At 28.7% G+C, this 23,314-nt stretch overlaps 4 protein-coding genes across 25 annotated transcripts in view; 1 reads left to right on the top strand and 3 right to left on the bottom strand.

Moving 5' to 3' along the window:
• Nucleotides 1–1,176: 1,176 nt before the first annotated feature.
• On the top strand, nucleotides 1,177–5,384 carry LOC145324250 (uncharacterized). The gene is made up of 8 exons (XM_080166870.1): nucleotides 1,177–1,399; nucleotides 2,037–2,137; nucleotides 2,569–2,632; nucleotides 2,839–2,879; nucleotides 3,755–3,906; nucleotides 4,104–4,146; nucleotides 4,426–4,478; nucleotides 5,229–5,384. Exons 2-8 carry the CDS (start codon nucleotides 2,099–2,101, stop codon nucleotides 5,347–5,349), a joined length of 513 nt encoding a protein of 170 aa, XP_080022996.1. The 5' UTR covers nucleotides 1,177–1,399; nucleotides 2,037–2,098; the 3' UTR covers nucleotides 5,350–5,384.
• A 497-nt stretch (nucleotides 5,385–5,881) lies between these two features.
• Nucleotides 5,882–13,649, bottom strand: LOC145324485 (uncharacterized). Its single transcript, XM_080167070.1, has 22 exons — nucleotides 13,594–13,649; nucleotides 13,419–13,465; nucleotides 13,218–13,328; nucleotides 12,872–12,957; nucleotides 12,686–12,730; nucleotides 12,541–12,624; nucleotides 12,332–12,461; nucleotides 11,870–11,974; nucleotides 11,691–11,785; nucleotides 11,493–11,624; nucleotides 11,238–11,404; nucleotides 10,986–11,082; nucleotides 10,778–10,875; nucleotides 9,894–10,035; nucleotides 9,742–9,829; nucleotides 9,395–9,530; nucleotides 7,190–7,271; nucleotides 6,957–7,042; nucleotides 6,849–6,900; nucleotides 6,654–6,735; nucleotides 6,344–6,476; nucleotides 5,882–6,046 (listed from the first exon to the last, which is right to left on the bottom strand). The coding sequence occupies exons 2-22, from the start codon at nucleotides 13,429–13,431 to the stop codon at nucleotides 5,962–5,964; spliced, it is 2,049 nt and encodes a 682-aa protein (XP_080023196.1). The 5' UTR covers nucleotides 13,432–13,465; nucleotides 13,594–13,649; the 3' UTR covers nucleotides 5,882–5,961.
• Nucleotides 13,650–13,829: 180 nt separating this feature from the next.
• Nucleotides 13,830–17,917, bottom strand: LOC145324486 (uncharacterized). Its single transcript, XM_080167071.1, has 7 exons — nucleotides 17,814–17,917; nucleotides 17,210–17,244; nucleotides 16,187–16,250; nucleotides 15,101–15,147; nucleotides 14,645–14,749; nucleotides 14,108–14,180; nucleotides 13,830–13,971 (listed from the first exon to the last, which is right to left on the bottom strand). Exons 1-7 carry the CDS (start codon nucleotides 17,915–17,917, stop codon nucleotides 13,830–13,832), a joined length of 570 nt encoding a protein of 189 aa, XP_080023197.1.
• Nucleotides 17,918–21,400: 3,483 nt separating this feature from the next.
• The window catches only part of Zasp52 (Z band alternatively spliced PDZ-motif protein 52), a 74,499-nt gene continuing 72,585 nt past the window's right edge, over nucleotides 21,401–23,314 (bottom strand). For all 22 annotated transcript variants that reach the window (XM_080168128.1, XM_080168124.1, XM_080168129.1 and 19 more), the window contains one exon: nucleotides 21,401–22,168. In XM_080168128.1, the coding sequence (XP_080024254.1) occupies nucleotides 22,088–22,168 (81 nt within the window). In that variant the 3' untranslated portion in view covers nucleotides 21,401–22,087. The remainder of the gene's footprint in view (nucleotides 22,169–23,314) is intronic.

A 23,314-nucleotide genomic window follows, 5' to 3' on the forward strand; every position in this document is an offset into this window, starting at 1 on the left:
TACCTGTTTTGTTTTTCAGTTAACTCTATAAACCCATACCATAAAATTATGTTATAAGTAATACTAATTTAGTGTTAACTTAGTAACTTAGTGTTTGATAATAGCAAACATTCTTATTAGTGCTGCTTTTTTGTAATATTTGTAATTTAAGTTAAAAATGGATACAATACAAAAATACAATTAAAACACATTCTAGGACATTTTGATCTTGGATTTCTCATAGGTTGAATATAATAATTTAAATATATCATATTGTTTGATTCTTTATTACTTTTATTTTCATTCTACGTCCTCCTAATCTGTGGCGTGCACATAATTTTGCCACACCCCTTCATACAAATTTTAGGGAAGTGTAAAGCTTAAGTCTCACTAAGATGTAAAATGTGTTCATAGTTTAATTTTTAAAGATGGGAAATTGAGAGTTTAAACAAACGGCGATAATTTTATGTATATTCCAAATGAAAGTAAAGAAAATTATCTTATCTGCAGAATACAATTGAAAAGTTTTGACATCTAGTATAAACCAATCAGTCAAGATTTAGTAAGAGTTTTATGTTAACGAATAAAAATCGTTTTTTGAAAATAATATTGATTAATTTGTCATCCCTTCATTCCGTTTAATTATTATAGTTTCTTGATATAAATATTAAATAGGTATACAGTTAGGTGGAATAATTACCAGCTATATTCAAGTTTTCTCTATATCAGCTACTCTAGCCGTTCTAGGAATATTTACAAACAATAAACATATTACACTCTCGATCAAATAAAGAATAAACATGTATTTCATTATTTACAAGTTTCTATTCGACTTCTACCAGTATAACTATGTTTTAATAGTGTCTTTCCCACTGTGTTACAAAACTATATGGCTGAGGAGTTTTAAATAAATCAATTAGTTTTTTAAGTTTATTTTTTGACAGCCTAATTAAATTTCATGGGTGTGAAAATGATAATGAAACTGTCTTTATTACAGTGCAGTGGAAAAGGTGTAATTTTGACAGTAATTTTGTCAGAAGCACAGTGACTGTGCTTTTGCTTGTCGTAGAAATGGCAATGTTGCTGATTTTTTACAATTCGCAATTTATCTAAAAAAATTGTAGAAAAAATCAAATCTCAAACCATTATATAAATAATGTATTAGGAATTCTTTCCAAATGTATATATTATCCAAATTTGTAAATATTTCGCATAGGTTTTGTATACTCTACATTTGTTCTAAAAGAAAGTCTTACTCTTAAGCAACCACAAAACCAATCCCAATACCATATCAAACTAAATACCATTCAATCAAATGAAACATTTGAAAATGAAATCCACCAAACTAAAGATGAAAAGGAGAAACAATTGATAAGAATTATATTTGATTTTGTTACGACTTTGTTTAAAAAGAAAGAAGGTACAACAAATATTTATTTAAATTTTTTCATTGAAAATGTGAAGAATTTGTTGTCTTTAAAAAAAAGCTAGAACTGTAAAGTAACAAGGATGACAACATCCATAAAAGCGAAGCACTGAAACGGTAGGACAAACGGACATTAACTCTTGTATAGTATCTGAACTGAAAAATCGGAACATAAATGTATAAATGTCGAATCAAAATTGTAGGTAAATTTGTTGAAAAACTGCTTAAAAACAGGATAATGTTTATGGACATACTTACATTTTTGGACTTGATTATAGAGTTGCTTCGCTTATAATATTGTTCTTTGTTGTCCCAGGAATCAATATACCAAAAATGAGATTAAACGGATAATTAAAACACTTGAAAATTTGCTGTTAAAAAAGTAGAAAAATCAACATGTTTAAAATGGACTTACGGACATTCTGGTAATGATTATAGAGTTGCTACGCTTTCTAAATCGTACCCAACTACTACAGGAATCATCATGCAAAGTTTGAAATCGATAGGACAATTCTAACATGCCTAAATTAACGAATAAAAGCTATCTATCTCGGACGGACGGACGTACGGACGGACCGACCCTAATTATAGAAAAGCTTCGCTTTTAAAAATACAAACCACCTTTTTCTAGGAAATAAAAGACTTCTTGGACTGTTGGCTTTTTATCAATTTCAAGTGTTTATTGTTTGCATCATGACCCAAGATTATGATTATCTCATGACTAGGATTAAGGTAATTCAAACGATTGTATGTATATTAATATCTTAAAAAATAATACTGAAATACATCTCCTTTTGTTTTAATTGATCCAATTTTTCTAACTTGGTCTAGCACTCTCCTTTCTTTACTTTTAGTTGTTAAGTTTGATTATGTTTTTATAAATGTGTTTTCAAATACAAGCATAATATAACTTTTCATTTGAATTAAAACACAAAAATTGTATTCTATGATAGTTGGTCTGTTTCCTAATGTTAATATCAATATCTATTACCTAATACTAAATTGGGGTGAGAATCTCCTTCGAAATGAAGTGATCATCTAGAGAACCCAAGGGCATCATCTGCAATTTATGGGATGCAGTATTTATATCTAAGCTCTTAACTCATTTTCTTCTGATCAATAAGCTTTTATTTATTTTGAATAAGCAAACTTTATTTAATTAGTTTAGTTGGGAGAGAGAGGATTTCAGCAACTATTTGACTGTTCAGAGAGTATCAAGACTAATAAGTAAGTTCTTTCAAACCCTTTTCCTGCCAGTTATGATCATAGCAGCGAACTGTATTGTTGATTCATCTTCATTCTCTATTCCAATATTAATGTTTGTAACTTTTTTATTTGCAAACGTTAAGTTTTTCTTAGATATATTATTTGCTTCATCGGTAAGATATAAAGTTAAAAAAAATATATAGTAAAAATAATTGTTATTATATAAGGATTATTGGTCATACTGCCTTTACTATCAAAAGTATTCAAGGTGACTTTTCATTAACTCAGAAATATTTTCTATGAATAGCATAGCAACAAAAACTAGCAATATATATAATAACAATAAATTTAAAAGGAACAACAGATTAATTATTTCAATATTGCTATATTGGAATCATTCTTGCTAAGCTTATTAAAATTTTACAGCCTTCATTATAGTGTAAATTTTGAACTCACCATGGCCTAACTATAGATGGACACACACATACAAGAATGGATGTAGAATTACCTGGATATTACAACAGTGGAAAAATTGTTGTTAATTTAGGATACTAACATTGAACTCACTAATTGGCCAGTTTGATCATCCAATAGGCTGGGAAGAACTGGGGTAAAGGGATTTTAGCCAGCTACTAGTTTAGAGTACACAATAATCTGGTGTAAGATCCAAGTAATAATAAATCCATTCATACGAGCTTGTTTGAATATTAGACTATAAAAGTTTTAAAGATTTTTAATCAATATAATAGATTTGAAATCTGCATAAAATTTTAAAGATTTTTTATAAAATTCGTTTTTTATATAATTCTTTATTTAAAGGCGCAAATACGATTTAAGTTAATAAATTTTGACCAATAGGATAGCTGGATTGGAAACTTTCTACGCTCTAATTGGTTGAATGATGTACGTCACTTAAGCTTCTCTAATCAGAGCGCAGATAGTTTTCAATCCACCAATCACAGATCTCAAAATTATTTAACTTAATTTGTATTTGCGCCTTTAAATAAAGAATTATATAAAAAAAACTAATTTTATAAAAAATCCTTAAAATTTTATGCAGATTTCAAATCTATTATATTGATTAAAAATCTTTCCAACTTTTATAGTCTATTGAATATCTTTTAGAAGTGGTAAAAATCTTAGGTATCTGATCACTACATCATTCATCTTGGTTGTGTGTTGACCTTCCTAAGCTATGTGTTGATGACAGTCAGTGATCTCAGCTGGGGAGGTAGCTGGCCTATCTACCTGGCCAGCACTATTCAACTCAATTCTGTTACAACTTCCAGCATCATGTGAGCATATTATTCCCCTATATAGCAGATTTTTTAAACAGCAGTGAAACTTTATGTATTTGGGTACATCTCAAAGTTTAAATTGGGTGATTTTCTCTAATTCCTTTTATTTTTCAAATTTTTAGCTATTATATTTTGGCAATTAATATACTAAATAAAAATTAATGTCACCTACACGTTTTTTTTATCTTTGGAAGATCTGTTTTGAGTAAGTTGTTTGACCCAGAAGATATTGCCAAGGTAACATAATATATGAATTAAATTATATAAGCACATAAAGCTTACATAAAATAGAAAACTCAATCAGTTCAGTGGCCAGCAAGATCTTAATAGACATACAAAAAATCTGTATTTCTTTATATAGTTATTTAGTTTTTTTTTATAGGTAGTTTTTTTTATGTGAGTGTGGAAGTATATTCCCCCAAAATAACTATGAATTTCATGAATTCAAGAGGCTTCACTGTTAATGAGAACCATATTGGTAAAGCGGTTAAGTTGATCTAAATTATATTATCATAGGTTTATGCACTGATTGGAATAGCACAATCTATTGTTAGTATGACATCACATAGGTATATTTTTTGGAGTGCTACTACTATATGACAAATGGTCAGTCTGTACTTCCATAGTTGATTAAAGTTTGGTTTAGTTAAATTCATGTAACATTATATAAATATACATTATACAGGGTGTTTTTTTTAATAAGACAAAAATATTACTTAATTTAACCCACTTGCCATTGACCGAAGTTAATGATCTATATCTTAATTTCTTCATTGGGTTGGGGAGTTTTGGAAATATATGTTTTATACTTATGCTATTTGTAGTATAAAAGCTACGTTGAAAAATGTCAGAAAGGTTGAAAAGTTTTAAGTCAGTTGGAACATTTTACCACGTAGCTCCTGAACTATGCGTAGCACAGGAATAGTTCTTTAATATCTAAAAACCTGAGTTTATGACGATTCTAACGGTGTGCATAACATTTTTCTACTATTAACACAAGCTGCGCAATTTAGATTTTAAAAATGTATGCATTTTTGCATACCCTTTAAATTTGTCATGATCCAAAAATCTTCCAAAAATAGGTACTTTGGAAAAACCGGTTTTTAAGGCATAATTTGTTGAAAATCTCTAAGTTTTTCTTTATTATACAAAACTCCCCTACCCAATGAAGAAATTAAGATATAGATCATTAACTGCTGTCAATACCAAGTGGGTTAAATTAAGTAAAATTTTTGTCTTATTAAAAAAAACACCCTGTACATGAACATATATTCATATACTTATAAAAAAAAAATATTTCATGATCTTCCCTTTCTTAGTTTGTTAGGAATGGTGTATCATGGTACATTGACTTTCTATCCTTCAATGTATTTGGTTCCTGTGGATATTCTTTTATTTTCTGTTATATTTATATCTATGCTATGTATTTTTAAAATATAATTATTTCAAATATATAATAAATAATAAAAAATTCTCTTTCATAGTTGATAAAAATAGCCATTTTCTGTTTTTGCTTTTCTCATAAAATCAAATACTTAATCAGAATATAAGTAAAGCTCCTGGAGCCTATGATCAGATAAATTTAAATGAAAACCTAAATGCTTTAAATCATAGATTATATTAGATGTTATTGTATAATCAACAAGCGGCTTCACCCCTAATTTCTTGGGGCTTTTCCCCAACAGGTATAATTACATCTTTTATTACCTACTTAGCAGAAAAAAATACGAATGGATTGCAAATTTTTGCAAATAAATAGCGAATTCGCAAAATTTGCAAAAAGAAAATTGGGGGGTGAGATTTTTTTGTTTTTGGGGTATTTGGAGGTGTCCTACCCCCCAAGAAAATAGCCATAACCACCACAGGACCAGTAGGTATATTCTCTGAAAAGTAGAATCCGATCGGTTCAGTCTTAAGGGACAGACGGACATACCTCATTCTTCTTTGTATTATAGATAATAACTTGGAAATATTTTATTAATGTTTTTGTTAATTTCTTTTATTTCTGTTATCATTATTATAACCACATAGTTATCTGTCATTAAGGTTTTTTTATTGCGATACATCAGGAGGAGCACAAGGTTCTGCCCAAGTACATTCAGATTCTGCTGTCTTTGGTCGAGTTTTTACCATTGCCCTGAAAGAAATAATTATATAGAAAGCAAAAATATCAGAGTTATCAATTGATATTTGATATTAATAATTGATTAATAAATGAATCAATGAATCAATATATGAAATAAAAATAAATATTTCAGCAAATTCAGTGGAATAATCAATGTTGCAATCGGCAATCAATCAACAGAAATATCAGTGGTTCATACAATTAATACGAATTAATAAATTATTAAATTGATCATTAATAATTTTAAAAATGACTGGATAGATATGATAAGATATTGATTTTTGGTTAAAACATGTATTAAGTAATCACCTGGATAATCTAACAACAAACCAGTAGAGAATCTCTAAGAAACTAATCAAACTGAATCCAAGGAACAAGGAGAAGAACCCCCCAAGAGCAGAGATAAAGTCAAATATTGTGTATCTGGCAGTTCTTTCATATTCTAGAGAGATTAGGTACAAACTAAATAATTCATTGCTTCCAAAATGTAGCTGAAAACACATTAGTGGTTCATGTTTGAACATTGTAAATTGACATAAAAGTTTAAGTTTTTAAAATTAAATTCAAGCCATATTTTTTGTTATAATGTATTTTCTTTTATAAATTGTTTAATACTTACGGATAATTGTTGGTTCAGAAAAGTAGATGTTGAGAATAGCAATATCCTCTTTGAATGCATCATACAGCATAGTATCTTTATTCTAAAAAAAAAAATAAAGTATAGATTCACAATTGATTATTGCTTAGTTTTCTTTTTGGCCAAATCTAATATTTTTTACATCTAGTATGTTAAACATTTATTTATTTTTCTGACCTGTACTATGTTAGTAAATATTTCATTCTTGATCATTTCATTCCTAGCGTATCTATAAAAAAAGATTAAGATTTTACAAATGTATTATTTTACAAACGATATCTCTACCTTGGTCTCAATTGAGAAGATGTACTGTTGTTATACATATCAATCAGAGTTCCTGGCAAACTGACATTTGCTAACTTGTAAGTCATCTAAGCAGTAGAAGTTTGGTTTTAAATAAATATTTTAAATCCAGAATAACTAGTGTAAATGCAAATCTTTGCATGATTACATGTTATCAATTTAAGAATATTTTACAAGTTTTAACAACGAATAAAATTGTTTAGAAATAAGATTACTTGTGCAGAGTGAAGCCACCCAGCAAACCTAGTTCCAGTTTTACACAATGGACTCATATTCATATTTCTTGAGTCACATCCTCTGAACAGTTTTAGGAGATGTGAAAAAATGTTTCTAGAATTTGAAGGTTTTTTTTCTGATTATCTGTTTCTGCTATAGCTCTTTATATCTAGTAGTACACAGGGCTGTGCAAAACCCAGGTTTTTAAAAAAATACCTCGGGGTCGTGGAAAATAGGGGTTTTACCCGGGTTTTAGGGGTTTCTTGGGGTTTTTGGGGTATTTTGGGTTTTTATAGTTTTTATACTGTAAAAGCTTGAATAATATATTATATATAATATATAATAGACGATTCTTTCGATGGCGCAGCGAGTTTCATAGTATTTTCACAGTAGCCTTTCTCTTATTTCTACCCCTGCGGGGCAATCATTACCCCTTAACTAACCTAACCTAAAATAACCTATTATTAGTTACTATAAAAGTGCAAAGAAACCACTGTGCCATGAAACCAATTAGGTCCATTCTTTTAATATTTAGAAACAGGCTAGGACATAAGAAAGATGAAAAGTTGGCTGCTAAATACAGGAAAAACAGAAAAAATCTAAAGATCCTAAAATTGTTTTCTTGCTGGTATATCTCTTCCTTAGCCCATGACAATGACAGGGATAAGGGATGGGAAACGTAAGAAAATATTATTCCAGGCCTATTTTCCAACTAGGCCTAAAAAACTAGTTTCGGGATGACGCAGTAGTTAGATTTGAAAACTATGAACAATGATGAAATAGCTATTATATGAATGCAAAGAAAAAAAGTATAGAATAGAATTCAGGTAGTTGATTTCACCTATCATAAAATATAATAAAAACTTTTCAAAGAACCAATATGTTAGTGGCTTTAAGTAGAATCCCGTTATTACTTCGCCAACCCCACCCCCCCATTTAAAAAAAAGTTTTTTTTGAGATGGTTAAATCTGATTTATTTTCAAACATTTTAAGGGGGATCTACTTCACCCCAAAATTTGTATATAGAAATAAACACCGCTTTAGCTCCCCAGCTTTAATAAATAAATTAAGTAGAATTGAATAAGTACATGGGTAACATTCTATCAACTAATTGTTCCATAGCAAACATATAAATTAAGAATTTAAAAAAAAAATTTATTTTACGTTAAATATTAACAGAAAAGTTCAATTAAGTGTGCAATAATTTTTACCAAAATTAATGAAATTTTTTTTTTAACAAAACACAGTACACTTTTATTTACATATTGAACTAGTTTTGTATTTGTGATCATTTAGATGGGTTATCAATTCCACATGAAATGTAACTTTTAAATTGTCTAAAGACATGAGTTTTTCACATTGTTCTAAAGTATAAAATGTTGAATCCTACTCAGTCTTCAAAAAACGATCTCTCAATTTATGTTTTGCTATATGGACATTTATTAATGTGTAAATTTAATAATAAGTTGATGTGATTGAACGTCATATATATTGTTGTCATTCTAATAGCAGAAAGTTTCCATTGTTGTCTTTCTAATAGCAGAAATTTATGTTTGGTTGAATTAATTTAGCCAATAATGAACTGGGGGACGCGTTTGTTATTAATTAATTGGTTAATGCTAAAAGCAAGTTTCAGGCTATTGGATATTGGCCTACAGCCAATGAGGAACTGGGGGAAATGAGTTGATTTTATAGGCAAAAAAGAAAAGTTGCCCCATCACTTTTAAAAGGAGGCTGAGACCTAATTTTCGGTCAGGTTTCCCATCCCTTATCCCTGGACAATGACAAAATCAGGCACAAGTAGTAATAGCAGCAGTCTATTCCTTTGTTAAATACAGGGGTCAATGAAAAACATATTTTTTTATATAAACAATGAAAAATAAACTTATTTTTGAAACAATTTTACTTTTTTTTTAATAAAACCCCCAAAACCCCATGGGTTTTTTAGGTGGGTTAAAGGGCAAAAAACCCGGATGGGTTTTGGGGTGGGTTTTTTGTCTGCCAACCCTGGTAGTACAGCATTTATTTTGTACTAAATACCAATCAAAAATGTCAATTTTCATTATGAGTTTGAAAACTATATTTTTCACTACTGCTAATTTTTATTTACCTATTTCTAACTTTCTAACAATCTAATACTTACGTTACAATTCATTATGATTGACATTAAAGTTGTAAAGAAGCTTTGTCATTAATAATACTACCTGAAATCAGCTGCAGTATGAGAGGTAGAATAAACAGTAGTAGAACATGCTGGCAAACATTTACAGCTTTTTACAGAGTTGATGTTTCTCAAAAACTTTGCAGCCTCCCAAGGATCACAAATTTTCCAATCATCATCTATAATTTTAGTTATAAAATTTACAATCTTTAATTTTTAAATGAATTCTGCAGGAAATACTTCACTTCATTGCTTTAACCACTGAAAGACTGCCACAATTTGACCCAATGCCCTAAATTTGAAACCTCCAGCTTCTATACAAATAGTCGTCAGAACGTACTTCCTTTAAAACCTATAGGTAATCTTGACTAATCTAAATGGGTCACTTACTTTTAGGTAAAAACCAAGGCACACATTGGCATTTGTTAAAGGCATTATTAATGCCACACTCCATCATACAATTTCCATATGAATATTCCTATTAATGATTTATCATATTACATTAACATTTCATATTCCAATATTTTTAGAAATTAAGTTACCTTAAACATGTCCAATTTCTTTTCCCCTGGGAAAAAACAATTTCTCTTGATAGGTTCAACACCTTTAATTCCATCATCAGAGTTTATTTGAATTGCAGAAACTTTAAGATCATGCTCTTGTCCAGGAGCCAAACTTTGCTTTCTAAATAATCACAGGTCAACTAGATCTATTAAATCATCCTACCCTGGAAAATGTCAGCCATCAGCCAAAATATGGTTGATTCATGCAAAAAAAATGACCCATGAAAAATACTTTTTCTGTAATGCACAAATTGTGACCACACAAGCACTGCTGATGTCCAGTATCTGGCAAATTACCAGATATCTGGCAGGATACTGGATATCTGGCATAAATCAGCCGGATATCTGGAATCCGGCCTAACTCTATTATAAATGTATGCAATTTTGAAGATTACTTGCTAAACCTTCAAATGTTATAATTGAGACTGCCCCCATTTTTTTTGATTAATTTCAGGTTTACATCGACACACTAGAATTGACATTTTGTAAAAATCTTTAAAATTGAGATCACACAAAAGCTTTAAAAACAGGTCTTTTTGTAGATTTTAAAAACTTTGCAGTGCTTGTATGGTCACAATTTTTGCATAACAGAAAAATATTTCCAGGGTGGGACAATTTAATATTTATGTTAAAAATAATTGAGGACAACTTCCCAACTTAGACAATTCTTGTTACTGAAGATATTACATTATATTTGTTTTTAAATACACAAGAATACAATATCAAACAAAACACTTCTTAAGGGCTTTATAAACATTGAATTTGATGAAACCAAAGTATATTTTATAACTAAATTAGTAAAAGTAAATAATATATGTTTATAAGAAATATGGAAATAGATTTTAATGCAATTAAATTTAAACCTTAGTTTCATCATTGGAAAATCAGTGGGAGGTCCCACATACACACTAAAACTATTTACATCATCAAACACAGTTCCAAACTCCATATTACCATGTGCCTGCAAGGTATTTAATAATTGAACAAAATCTCTTCTCAAAATATATTGAATTTATATTCATATATATCCTTTTCCTTATTCCTTGTGAGATTTATTATAAACCAATAGACCTGATCAAGAATAACTCTAAGACCATGAATTTTGCCAGCACTTGGTGTAATTTTAGTGGCATTCATCTTAACTTCCTCTTCAAGAGCAAGTATATCCCTTAAATAAACAATATTTTTTGAAGAATTGTGTTTATAATAAAAAAAATACATAATATAGAAGAAATTAGAAAAATATCAAACATAACTAATCTAATGTTTTAATTAATTAAAAATTAAATAACTTTTTGATAGAAAGTAAGTAACATAAGTAACCTTGTGTTTGCTCCACAACAAATGCCATAATCTGTGATTACAGGTTTGAACAACTTCTTACAGTCTATTTCTGAACTATATAACTGACAGGATTTCAGCAAACTTACTGTTTTATACTGAGGCATGTCAAAACAAGATTGGGATGATAACTTCATCAGCTTATAAGCCTGATATGTAAATGAATTGATTTATAATTGGTCAAAGTACCAAATTATAGAAATTTTTTTTTATTTACAAATTTCCCTGAATATTTACCTTACTAAAAATTTCTTTAGACATTGATTGAATGTAATCTTTTATAGGCTTAGCCATTGCTGTTTGATATCTCACCAACTCTGCCTTTCGAGTAGGATTCACAAAAAGATCAAGAGTAGGTCTCTTATCATCCTGAAATCCAAATCATAATCTGTAGATATAAGTGTTATGTATATTGTATAATGTAATTTTGAATACCTCAGTTGTTTGATTTTTATTTGGAGTTGATGATGTTGTAACTTTTATACATGGATCTTCTAAAGCAGATACCATTGGTGAAGGAGTTACTGGTGCTAAATTAAAGTCATCATAGTGATATTTAATTTTCAAAACTTGTATGATTAAAGATCAAAACATTAAAATAGGAAAGGATATACTTGAAGCTCCTGATGATGCTGGTATTGACATTGGAGGCACAATAGGCACATTGGCCTCAAAGCTTTGTATTGTGCTTCGAGAGCTATAAGATGATGGGTATGAATCTAAAATATAGTGTTTCATAATTTCTGAAAATATAAAAATGTTCTTTGCTCCAAAATGATAAATTTATAATAGTTATTTTTTGCATCGTATTATAAACAGCTTTTTTGCAGATATAGAATGTACAATTATAAGATTAAAACCAGTTATTTAAGCCCCAAGGTGCTGAAGACACCGGCTAAAAAAACTGGTTTTAATCTTATGATTGTACATTTTTATATTTGTAGAAAGCTGGATATTATACGATGCTAGACATAGTTTTTTCGTATGGATGAGAACCTGTTCTTATCCACCGGATTCGAATGAATACAATAAATATAAATAAAATCATATTTAAAACTGCTTAATAGTATCAATACCTTGCTTGATAAAAGTGACAAAATTTGTGTTTGTTACACATTGATTTTTATCAATACTAAGCAATTTCCAACATGTCATTGGTTTACCAGTACTCATCCAAGCTGCTGGTGTTCTTACTCCTTTGCATTCCTTGAATAATCAATTTAAAAGATTCTTTAAAATTCTTGTCATCAAAATAATCAGAATTGTTGTCAATAAAATTTCTTACCGAATCAAAGCTGCACACAAGAGTACAAACAGCTTTAAAGTCGTCTATTTCAACTTTCATTTTATAAATTTTATCAAGAGGTGGCTAAACAAAAAAATGTATTTATTAAATTTTCATAATCACAACTATGTAATAAGTAAAATACCTTTACTTCTGCCCCGTTGTCTGTGTAGCAATTTAAATGCCTAAACTGAAAATAAAATAAAAATATATTAACTTGTACTATTTTTTTTTCAACGGTAGGGTAGACAAATTCATTTGGTAACGATTAAAGTTAAACCTTATAAAAACATAAAGAAATTTATCTATTCTCTTATAAATTATATGTTACCTCATCAAAATGCAAATTATCAGTTGAATATGGGGTTGTTCTTGTGTTTTGCCAAAGAGATAATTTTGACTCATCACAAGTAGATACTAAATTAAATTCTTGTAAGACAAGTGTATGGTAAGTATGATTTAATTGAAGTAGGATTGATTGACCTCAATCCTTATTTTATAATGCAAAATTTCAATTGATGTTTTATTTCAGGGAATAATGATTTTATGATAATTTGTTTGTCAAATTTTCAAAATATAAATCTGTGTTGGTCTACCCAACTACAAGTTGCAGTTGACTAGTTAACATAAACAGCAGCAGATTTTTTGGTTAAACATTTTACAATTATGTCCCTTACCTTTCAACCTGTTAACTTCAGTCACATCTGCAAAATGCCAACATTTACCATTGCTTTCAAAAATTGCACTTTTGCAGGCTGTCTTAGTGTCACAATAGGCATTACATTCATCTAAAATTATTGTGATTTAATGTTTTGTTTTTCTAAAGTATTTTGGTTTATTCTAATTATTTAATATTAGAAGTAAATTAAAAGGATTACAATCATGTTCCATATATGTGATTAGTTCTCCACCATTTACTCTGCAACTAAAATAAAGTCAATGTCAAAGAACAAATATAATTTTACAAATCTTCCAATCTCTATATTAAAGATTCTTTGTAAATCCAATTGAGACATTCAAAATAATTGATCATAGAATTAATTGGATACTTACTCTGACGTGGTTGCAGTTGCTTCAGTAGTGGTAGTAGTATCACCAGCTGTGGTAGTTGTACTGTTAACAAGTATTTAAGAAAAATTTGAAACATTGAATAATCTGTTCATATTGAGATTAAAAGTGAAAACTTGAGAATACTACATGAAATGTTAGGTTGGGTTTATTTGAAAAGAAACAACTAGTATGGCCGTTTTGCTTTTACACAAAAGAAATGTGATATACATATGAGAGTTTTAATGATTTATATAAATAAATACATCCCTCGGTGTTGGTTGAGGTTTTTGTTTTTCACATGCCAACACATTTGTTCTTACAAGATCCTTAGTAGTCTCTGCTATGTTGGGTGACAAATAGGCTTTAATTAAACTGAGGATGCTGAACAGATAATTATTGTTGTTAGCAAGTAAATCTATTCTACAGAAATAAAATCATGGTCTTGTTGTTTAATTTGATAGAAAATTGATTTTAGATTGTTATATAAATAACAAATTCTCAAAAGGGCATATTTTACCTTATTGTGTTTGGTTCAATACCAAACTCAGCCTTGTTATATTTCTCCATTAGCATTGTATCATTTTTCCTTTCTATTTTGATAGAAATATTAACCGATATTGTAGTCGGATATACACAAAAAAATTATCTATACCTATTGATTTAGGTCTAATTGGAAATTTGATTATTGGTTTAATTTGGTGGATTTTAAAATTTTAATCTGTGTACAAAGTTATTCAAGAAATAAAATTCAGTTTTGAATTAGGTCCATGTGTGTTATCGCCATATTAGATTTGACTTTTAAATTGTTTTACTATTAGTGGATTTAGTCCTAAAATTTTGGAAGATTTTTATTATTTCATAATTTCTAAAAAAAATCCTAGTACGTTTTACTTGATATCCCTTAGTACCTTTGTCCCTTAGTGCTTTGTCCTTAAGTATCTTTGACCTTTATTAGGTTTGTTCCTTTAGGAGGTTTGATGGTGTACAGATTTGATTAATAACTTGGTTGGTTAAATACTTTTTAAGTCAATGAGATATATAAAGTTTTTTTTACCTTGATCTGTAAAAGAAGCATTATTCTTAGTTTTCCATGCATTGAAATTTTGTTCTAATTTCTTGTGAATGACATCAGTTCTTAGGCCAGAGGAGCATATTGTTACTTAAAACAAAATTGATGAACAATCTAGTAACTGTTCTCTAAGAATTAACTTTGGCATCTCAAATGTTGGGAAAAAATGTTATTTAGTTATGAAATCATTTCATTAGTATAAAATATAGAAAATTAATAGATTTATGTTACAGTTTCAATTTTAGTTTTAAAAAGAAAATCTAGGTCGATATCTATTGGAGGGGGTGGGGGTGGTGGTAATTAACCTTACCTGGATCTATAAGAAGTTACAATGTAAAGGAGAACCATATCGAATCAGTGGTTAGCGAAATCCTTCAGCAAATGCATACAGCAAGACATCCTGTTACTTTTATTTAAGGATATGTATGATTGTATTCCAACCTGCAGGAAAATCAATGTTTTCAATGCCATAGGTCGTACTCTTTATACTAAAGATAATTTTTATTATGGATTAGTGATACTTTTTAGTCGTTCTTTAAAAAGATGATTTAAACTTTTTGACTATTGAACCAAACTTTTAAAAAACAAAGGATGAAATTTCAAAATACTATTAGTATTATGAATCAATTTAATTTCCGCATCATTGGATATAAAGATATTTTTTACATCATTAACAACAGAGATTTTTAAAGCCAAATTGCTAAATGTTTCTTAGTTTTTTTATTAGTATAATACATTTTTTCAACCAATTAAAAACACATTAGAAAGAAGAGCAAGTTTACAAAAGATGTATTTTTATTCATTTAAAAATTTTAGTTTTACATATAAAAAATTACTTTTTAAAATTTTATTGGATGCATTTTTCTTTACCCACAAACCTTATAATATCCCCTACTTCTTAATATGACCTTGAACGAACCCCTCCCTAATTTGTGCTTGTGACCGATAGGATTAGCGCAACCTTGACCCAATAAATTCACGCCCACTCCCATAAATCACTTAGACACATAAAAATAATTAAAATTGTTAAATATTAAATAAAAGTTTGTAGCTGTAACTTTTTGGATTTTCAACTTATTTTAATAAAAAGTGTTTGATTTCTGTTTATGTAAACTTTTAATCTGCTACTATATTTTATAGGATTTCTTTGTGTAAGGGTGTTTTTGCAACATACAATATTCTAAAAATGCTTTTTAGAACAAGTGAAAAAGTGCTTTCATCATGAAATATTTTTTTTTGGAAACATCTTTATATAAGTTTTAAAAAGTATTAAAGTTGTGAAGAAAACACGTCATTTCACTTTAAAAAAAGCATCTTTCTTGAAAAGCCACTTTTTCAAAACTTTAGCTGTAAAAATCTCAGCTGTTAATTGATGTAAAAAAAATATTTTTTTATCTACTTATGTGGAAATCAATAGAAAACAAGGATTTTTTGATAATTCATTGAGAAATATGGGCTGCAGATGCTAAAAAAATACTTTTTTGTGGGTCAATCTGTAGAAGAATTCTATCGATATAGTAGTTATACCTTGTAAGAACAGGATTGTTCTTCCAGTCATTGTAGGCTCCAACAGATAACAACACAGAAATAACTAGAGAAAATATTATTTTAAGTGCCTATCCTTCAGCCAAGCAATATTTGTACCTAAAATCTTCCTATCTATCTAACATTCTTATCTATCTATCAACAAATCATTCAATTTATCTATCTATCAATCAATCATTCAATTTATCTATCTATCAATCATTCAACCAATCTATCTAGTTCTCAAATGTACTTATATATCCATATCTATCTATTCTTATCTTTTTTTTTTATCTTGGTAACAAAAATAAGTTGATTAGTATAAGAAATGCATTAAAAGAAATAGATAGAAAAGAAACTAATTAATCAGATTTTATAAGGAAAGAATTGTAAAGAGTATAAACTATTTTTTACATTGAATGGTTTTATTTAAATAATAATTTTAATAGCTCAACTTTTCATTACTAGGATATGTCTGTTAGTCTGTATAAAAGTGACAGTTTGTCTGTCTGTCTCTGTGTACTATTGAATCTCGTTAACCAATTTATACTTTACAGGTTTATAAATATTCAGGTTGTGATTTATCGGTCCTAGAAATAAACTGATCTCCCTTAAAAATTTCTGTATAAGAATAATATTATAATTGTAGTGTCGCCCACCCCCTTTCCCCTTCCTTTTAGTGCCTACAAAAGGGCGAATAACCGCAAGTACATAAATAAGAAATAATTAAAAATTAGACTGGTTCAAAACCAGCTAAGATAAGAAAAGTAAAATATTTTTACCCCCACAATGCCCAATAACACTAAAATAACTTGAATGATATATTTAAGTTAAAACCCTGCCCCCCTCTTATATATTTGTTCTGTGTCCAGTTCTCACAGGCTCACATATATATTTATACAACCCCTTTCCTTCTTAATCACTCAAAGAGTAATTTTTGATGCTTCTGCTTGTTATGCACATAATTATACTGGTTTTGATTAACTTAAATCATATTTCTAAAATCCTAATTTATATATGTTTTACCTCCAAATAGTATAACTACAAGAGTCCAAAGAATTCTGAAATAAGAAATAAATTATATTGTATATCAATTCAACCTAGTTGGGGGTTTCCTTCGTTTTCAAATGATTAACTAGATAAGTCAGAGTGTTATCCATTTGCAATGGAATGTAATACTCTAACGCCTACTATGGGATATTAGGTTAGGTAACATCTAGCAGACAACCAACCCTTTGATTGCACGACCTTTGTCAAGTCCTATCTGTGCGTGGTAAAAAGTTGTACCTGTTTATTGGCTAAGGTATCCCCTTAATCCCCTTATAGTGTCACGTACTAGATATTATAGTGGTATGTTCAATTTTAAAGTCTCCAGTATGACACAGTGTGAACAGACTCGAACCCGACACCTCCCTGACAGCAAGGAGGCATGCTATGATTTACGCTAATGCCGCGGGTTTATTTGATTCATTTGATAAAAAAATAATTATTGTAAAAACGCCCAGAAAAGTATGATTGAATTTCCTTTCTTTACCACAAAAAAAACTATCTTTAATTTCTAATTCTTTACGTCTTATGAAATTTTTGTCCTTGTTATATTTTAAAGATATCTATCTGCTCTATAACCTACCTATCACACAAATATTGGCTTCTCGGGAACACATACGCAAGTCCATGGATGGTGGTTGCATTTCCAAAATCTTCAACTGTTTGGGCCACGGTTTCTCTTTTCATTTTCTATGGAAATAGTTATCTATTGCAACGAATTATAAACAGCTTTCTGCGGATAGAAAAAATACAGTTATAAGATTAAAACCAGTTTTGTTAACCCAAGATGCACGGGAACGGGACGATGGTTGATAAATTGATTATATCACCCTTGATAATAATCCGTCTGTAGATTAACATTCGGAAATCAAAATCAATTAAAGTAACCAAAGTTTTTGAGCCAACAAATAAGATAACGGGATCAAAAAAAAATTTGGTATTATTGCAATTTACAGGTTATTCTCCTTTATCTAGTTAGGGCATAAAATCTGTCATTTTTCTGGATAATTAAATATTATGGATTGCTTTATTAGTGCGTTCTTTTTAAATAACGTAAACGTAAAAGATTTTAATTAAAATAATTCTCTTTTTGTTAAAATAACAATAGATTTTTTGTTGTAAATGATATAAAGGAAAATTACTGACTAAAATTATTACAGACAGCCATTATAAAAATAATTAATAAAATGACGGTCATATAAGAATTTATAATAAGTATAATGAAAGTTTTATGAAAATTTATCTATTATGTGGAATTTTATCATTTATCAAAGTAGACTTAATGTTTGATAGAGTTGCTACTCTTTAGATCGATTTGTTGAAAAAAATCATTCAACATAAGTTATTGGCAACTTTAAGATTTTCATTGCAAGGAAGTCGTCGGGTCCATTTGTGGCAGCTTTAAAAGAAAAAAAATACATTAGACACTTTGATTAAATAACTTTAGGATTAGGCTGAAGCTTACAAAAACATCTAGGCTAGAAGAGAAGTTAGGTTTCCTAAGCCTTAGTTATAAAGGATTATAAGATTCAGAAGAACTTTAACGTTTGGGCTATCCTAACAGTTATCTATGTTAGTTTTGAATTTATTTTCCAGTATGGCTTCAAAACTGATTATTATCCACTGAATTAGAATTGTATTATGATATTATCAACAACTTTCTACAAATAGTAAAATGAAAAATGTAAATATTAATTATATCCAAATTTGACTGTTTCCGTCTGCTAGAAAAAGGGTCAATTCAAAATGAGGCACTTTTCTGGAGTATGATTCTATACTATAAACTTATTCTTGTTTAAATACCTACCATTCTTAGTGTATTGGTTAGGTAAAATTATTCACTCCTTTTAATTAAAAATGTACTCTTTTGAAAATAGACTTCATATGCTTTACACAGAGACAAAAATATTTAAAATCAAATAGTACAGGTCAGTTAAATATAATATACGAAGTATGATTAAATGTAGGTAAAATTCAAATCTTTAATGAAAAGAACAGTAATTCCAACATCTGAGCTTTGAAAAATATCACTTTTTTCTGTTTTAGATTAACAACATTTCTGAAAATAGCATTAAACCTACTCCAGATATCTTAGAACAATAAAAGAAATAAAGTTTTCTTAAGACGTTCCTTTTTTTATAGTAATTATACCTGCCTGAAAAACCTAATGGTCAGCCATTGTTCAAAGCATAGTGTAATGACATTGACCATCCATGCAATTAAACAGGATCATTGTCTTCAGGAAAGCGCAGCTTACTCAATCAATAAGTTTTAAAGTTATTATCCATGACAAACAAGTTGTTTCAACGAGAGTGTAAAGTTTAACTATTCCACTTTTGGTTAAAGTCATGTATTCCATTCGAAAATGTATAACCTAGTCTTCATACTGTTTAAAGTTAGGACTTCATGAAAAGAGTTTTAAAATTAAATACTAGTTTTTTTCTACACTATTGTATCTCCTAGCATTGATGAATTAACATAATAGAAAACGTTGCTTGGCTAACCTCGTATATGACGCCACCTAGAACATACTCTGCCTTAGAATTGAAGTGAAACGCGCTTAATTGCCAAGGGTATTAAGTAAGGTAACACCCATTAGACAACCATCTATTTGATTACACGACCTTTATTCAGTAGTCATAACTGTGCATGGCAATGAGTTGCGCCTGTTTTGGGCCAAGGTATTCCCACCACTCTAAATTTATGTCCCGCACCTGACATAGCAACAGCAGGAACTATTTTTAACGTCTATAGTTATGACGCGATGTCGGGCGAATGCGCTACGTGCTACGCCACAGTCGCTGGTAGAATCTCGTAAATACCTATAAAAAAGGGACGACACTGCTATCAAATGCTTCATTGAAGTCAAACTGCACCTAAATTGAAAATTGGTTTTGTTATTTATTTCAATGTAGTGCCTTAAATTTTATGAAATTAGGTAATATGAATTATTATTAACACGAATAAATGAAAATATATCAGTTATGATTTTTACTTCTAAGTAGTGTTTTTTTTCAAAAAATGTTAGAAATTGGTATTATTCACCTATACTCAAGGTATATTTTAAAACTTATTTATTATAATGAAATTCTTCTATAATTACAAATATCTGTCCGTCAATCTGTTAAAATAATCATCAGGTTGGATGGAGAACCCTATTACTTCAGTGATTAGCAAGATCCTTAGTAACACAAACAGACAGACACAGATCCTTTTGCATTTATACAAGGATCATTATGTTGATGTTATCTTGAAGTGATATCTGTAGTAGCTTTTAAACTATTCTCAGCTTAATTAATCTAACTCATCTGAATTTTGAAAGCTAACTACATATGAATGCTGATCATTCTTGTCATTTTCTTTTATTTTGATTTTCCTTTCTCTCATTTAAACGAACAATGAGAAGTGGTTACTAAAAAATTAATATATGTATTTTATTAATTGTTTATAATTAATGAATAGTTTTTAAACATTTTAAGACTGTACATTTAGAGACAAAAGAATTAACAATCTATGGCAGGGACCTAAATAGATAAGACAATGGTCGATAAATTGATGTTCACCCCCAATGATGAAACACAAAAGTCCCCCTTCTGAGGATTTAGAATAGTGGTTGAAACGTTTGAACACTGAACTTAATAATCAAACCAGTCAAAATTTAATAAAAGTCACGAAAGTTGTTGGGCCAACGAATAAGATAACGGGACAAAGCCTAAATTGTGTAAAAAGGATCCAAGAGACGTCATAAAAATGAGGGATTATCCAATTTTTTTTAGAAGATTTCTTTCCCACTTCTCCTCTTATCTGCCTCATTTTTATGACGTCACAAGAATAATTTTTGACACAATTCGGGCTTTGTCAGATAACGGTATAATTAAACTTTGGGTACTAGCGTAATAAACAGCCCAATGTCCCCTCCCTGCCTGTATCCAATATGTAACATTGAAAATATGAGTAGGAAAATATCTAGGTCTTAAAAAGGCGCAAGTAGTCTTTTGTCTTTAAAGAACGATCAATAACAATATTGAATAGATTTAATTTTTTTCATAGAATGATTAAATTTAGTATTTAATAAATATCTTTAAACGAGAAACAGCATACAGTATTTAGACTAAATATAGAGTAGCTACATCACCTACAAATTAATAAACAAATATTAAAAACACATATTTTCTATGATTTTTTATTTACGATAATACATCTTTAATTATTTGTATTTTACAATTAAAATATCTAATATTTGATGTTATTTAATTATTTGGGACACGACTCTTATTAAAATTATAAAATACAGATAAATAAATTTTTACAATTAGAAATGTTAATTTTTAAAATACACACTAATAGATAATAACAAAATTTTTACTGCCTTTGGGGCTAAAAATTGGCTTTTTAATTTAATTTTTTGTTAGTTTTTTACTTGTTTATATGCAATAACTAAAAATAATACAATATTTTTTTTGAAGTAAAAATAAAAAATAATAAATAAATAAGCAGAAAATGCCAGGGGCTTTCAGTAAATTTATAAAATTAATAATAAATTAAAGAAGACTAGAATTAGTTTATGTTAACAATTATTAATTAAAATAATTTAAACATAACAAACAATACTTTTGATTTAAATAAATTAATATATAATATATTTTATGTAAATATGATATATATATATTGTAATATATTGAATACTTTTTTAATATTAAATTAAGATTTTAATGAAAGGATTTAAATTAATTGGCATGTTAAAAAAAATTTGCATAGATAATTTAATATGGCGACCGAAATATAAATTTTTATTTAATTTGCTACAAATTTTAATTTATCTTACATTAAAATCATTGAAATTTTTATGAAATTTATTTAAATTTTTGCATGGCCCTTGCAGAAAGGTTTGCCGCCCTTGACAAAGAAACTCTGACCCTCCAAATTCTTCTTACACAACTGAAAAAAATAATAATACATAATAACTGAAAAATAATAATTAATAAATTAGATACTTTTATTAGAGTAGGGGACGTCGTAGTTCATTGGTAACGCTTTCAATTTGGGACATCTACACACCTCGGCGAGGGTGAGGTAATAATGAGTAGATCCAATGGGTCAAGTCATAATGTTATACATGAACGTAAAGCTTGAGCTTGTCATAACTACTAAGAAACTATGTCTACAAACACGCATCTTTAACAAATGTCTAAATTTGAGTCCTGTATATGAAATGATTATATCGTAAAAATGTATAAAACTCCCTACCATTTAAAAAAAAATTGTAGTCTATAAATTTGTAACAGTTTTGTTATGTTGATAATACGGAAGCTACAAGTATGACTGAGAGCTTAGTATAAGCTTTTTTATGATGCAACGTATTTTCCCAAAGACCTTTCGAAATATTGCTAATAGTAAAGTCTAAAAATATCTAAGGCGTAAAAAGCCTTAAAGGATCAGAGCAAAAAAGCCTTAGCTAAAAAATATACAGGGATAAAAACGAGAAACGACTATTCTTTAATTCCCAAAAAAATTACCATATTAATAAAAGCAAATTATAATAAAGAAATTGTGTTTTAAACATGATTACTTTTGAGAGATGAAAAATAAAAGTAAAACTTCTCCTATTTTTTTTTTTTAGAATATATGTTCCTGTTCTTTTTATGTAAGAAATAAGAATAAAAAGCCTTTAGAAGCCCAATGTAAACAATAAAGGCCTTTAAAAAGCCTAACAAGCATAAAAAGAGGTTATTTTAACACCTTTTTGCATTGACAATTAACTGTTAAGATGAAGGAAAGATGATAAAAACCAATTTATGACTACGACCCTTTAACTATCCTTCTAATTATTTTTGAATTCCATTTGAAAATATAAGAAAATTCTTAATAAATAAGTGTAAAGGATCTTCAAATTAAAAGATTTTAAATGGTCTTTTCTTATTAAAAATTGCTAAATGGAATATATAAACGAAATTGTATTTAAAATCATCCGAAAAGAAATTCTTGTGTGGTGAATCACCTAAAATAAATACATAAATCTAAAAGGATTCCTCTTTAGGTATTAATACAAAACAAGAAAAGACTGAAACGGCCAATGCTAAAAAA

Source organism: Acartia tonsa, chromosome 7 (genome assembly GCF_053477335.1).
Source record: "Acartia tonsa isolate MP-2025a chromosome 7, ASM5347733v1, whole genome shotgun sequence".
In the NCBI taxonomy this organism is placed as follows: domain Eukaryota; kingdom Metazoa; phylum Arthropoda; class Copepoda; order Calanoida; family Acartiidae; genus Acartia; species Acartia tonsa.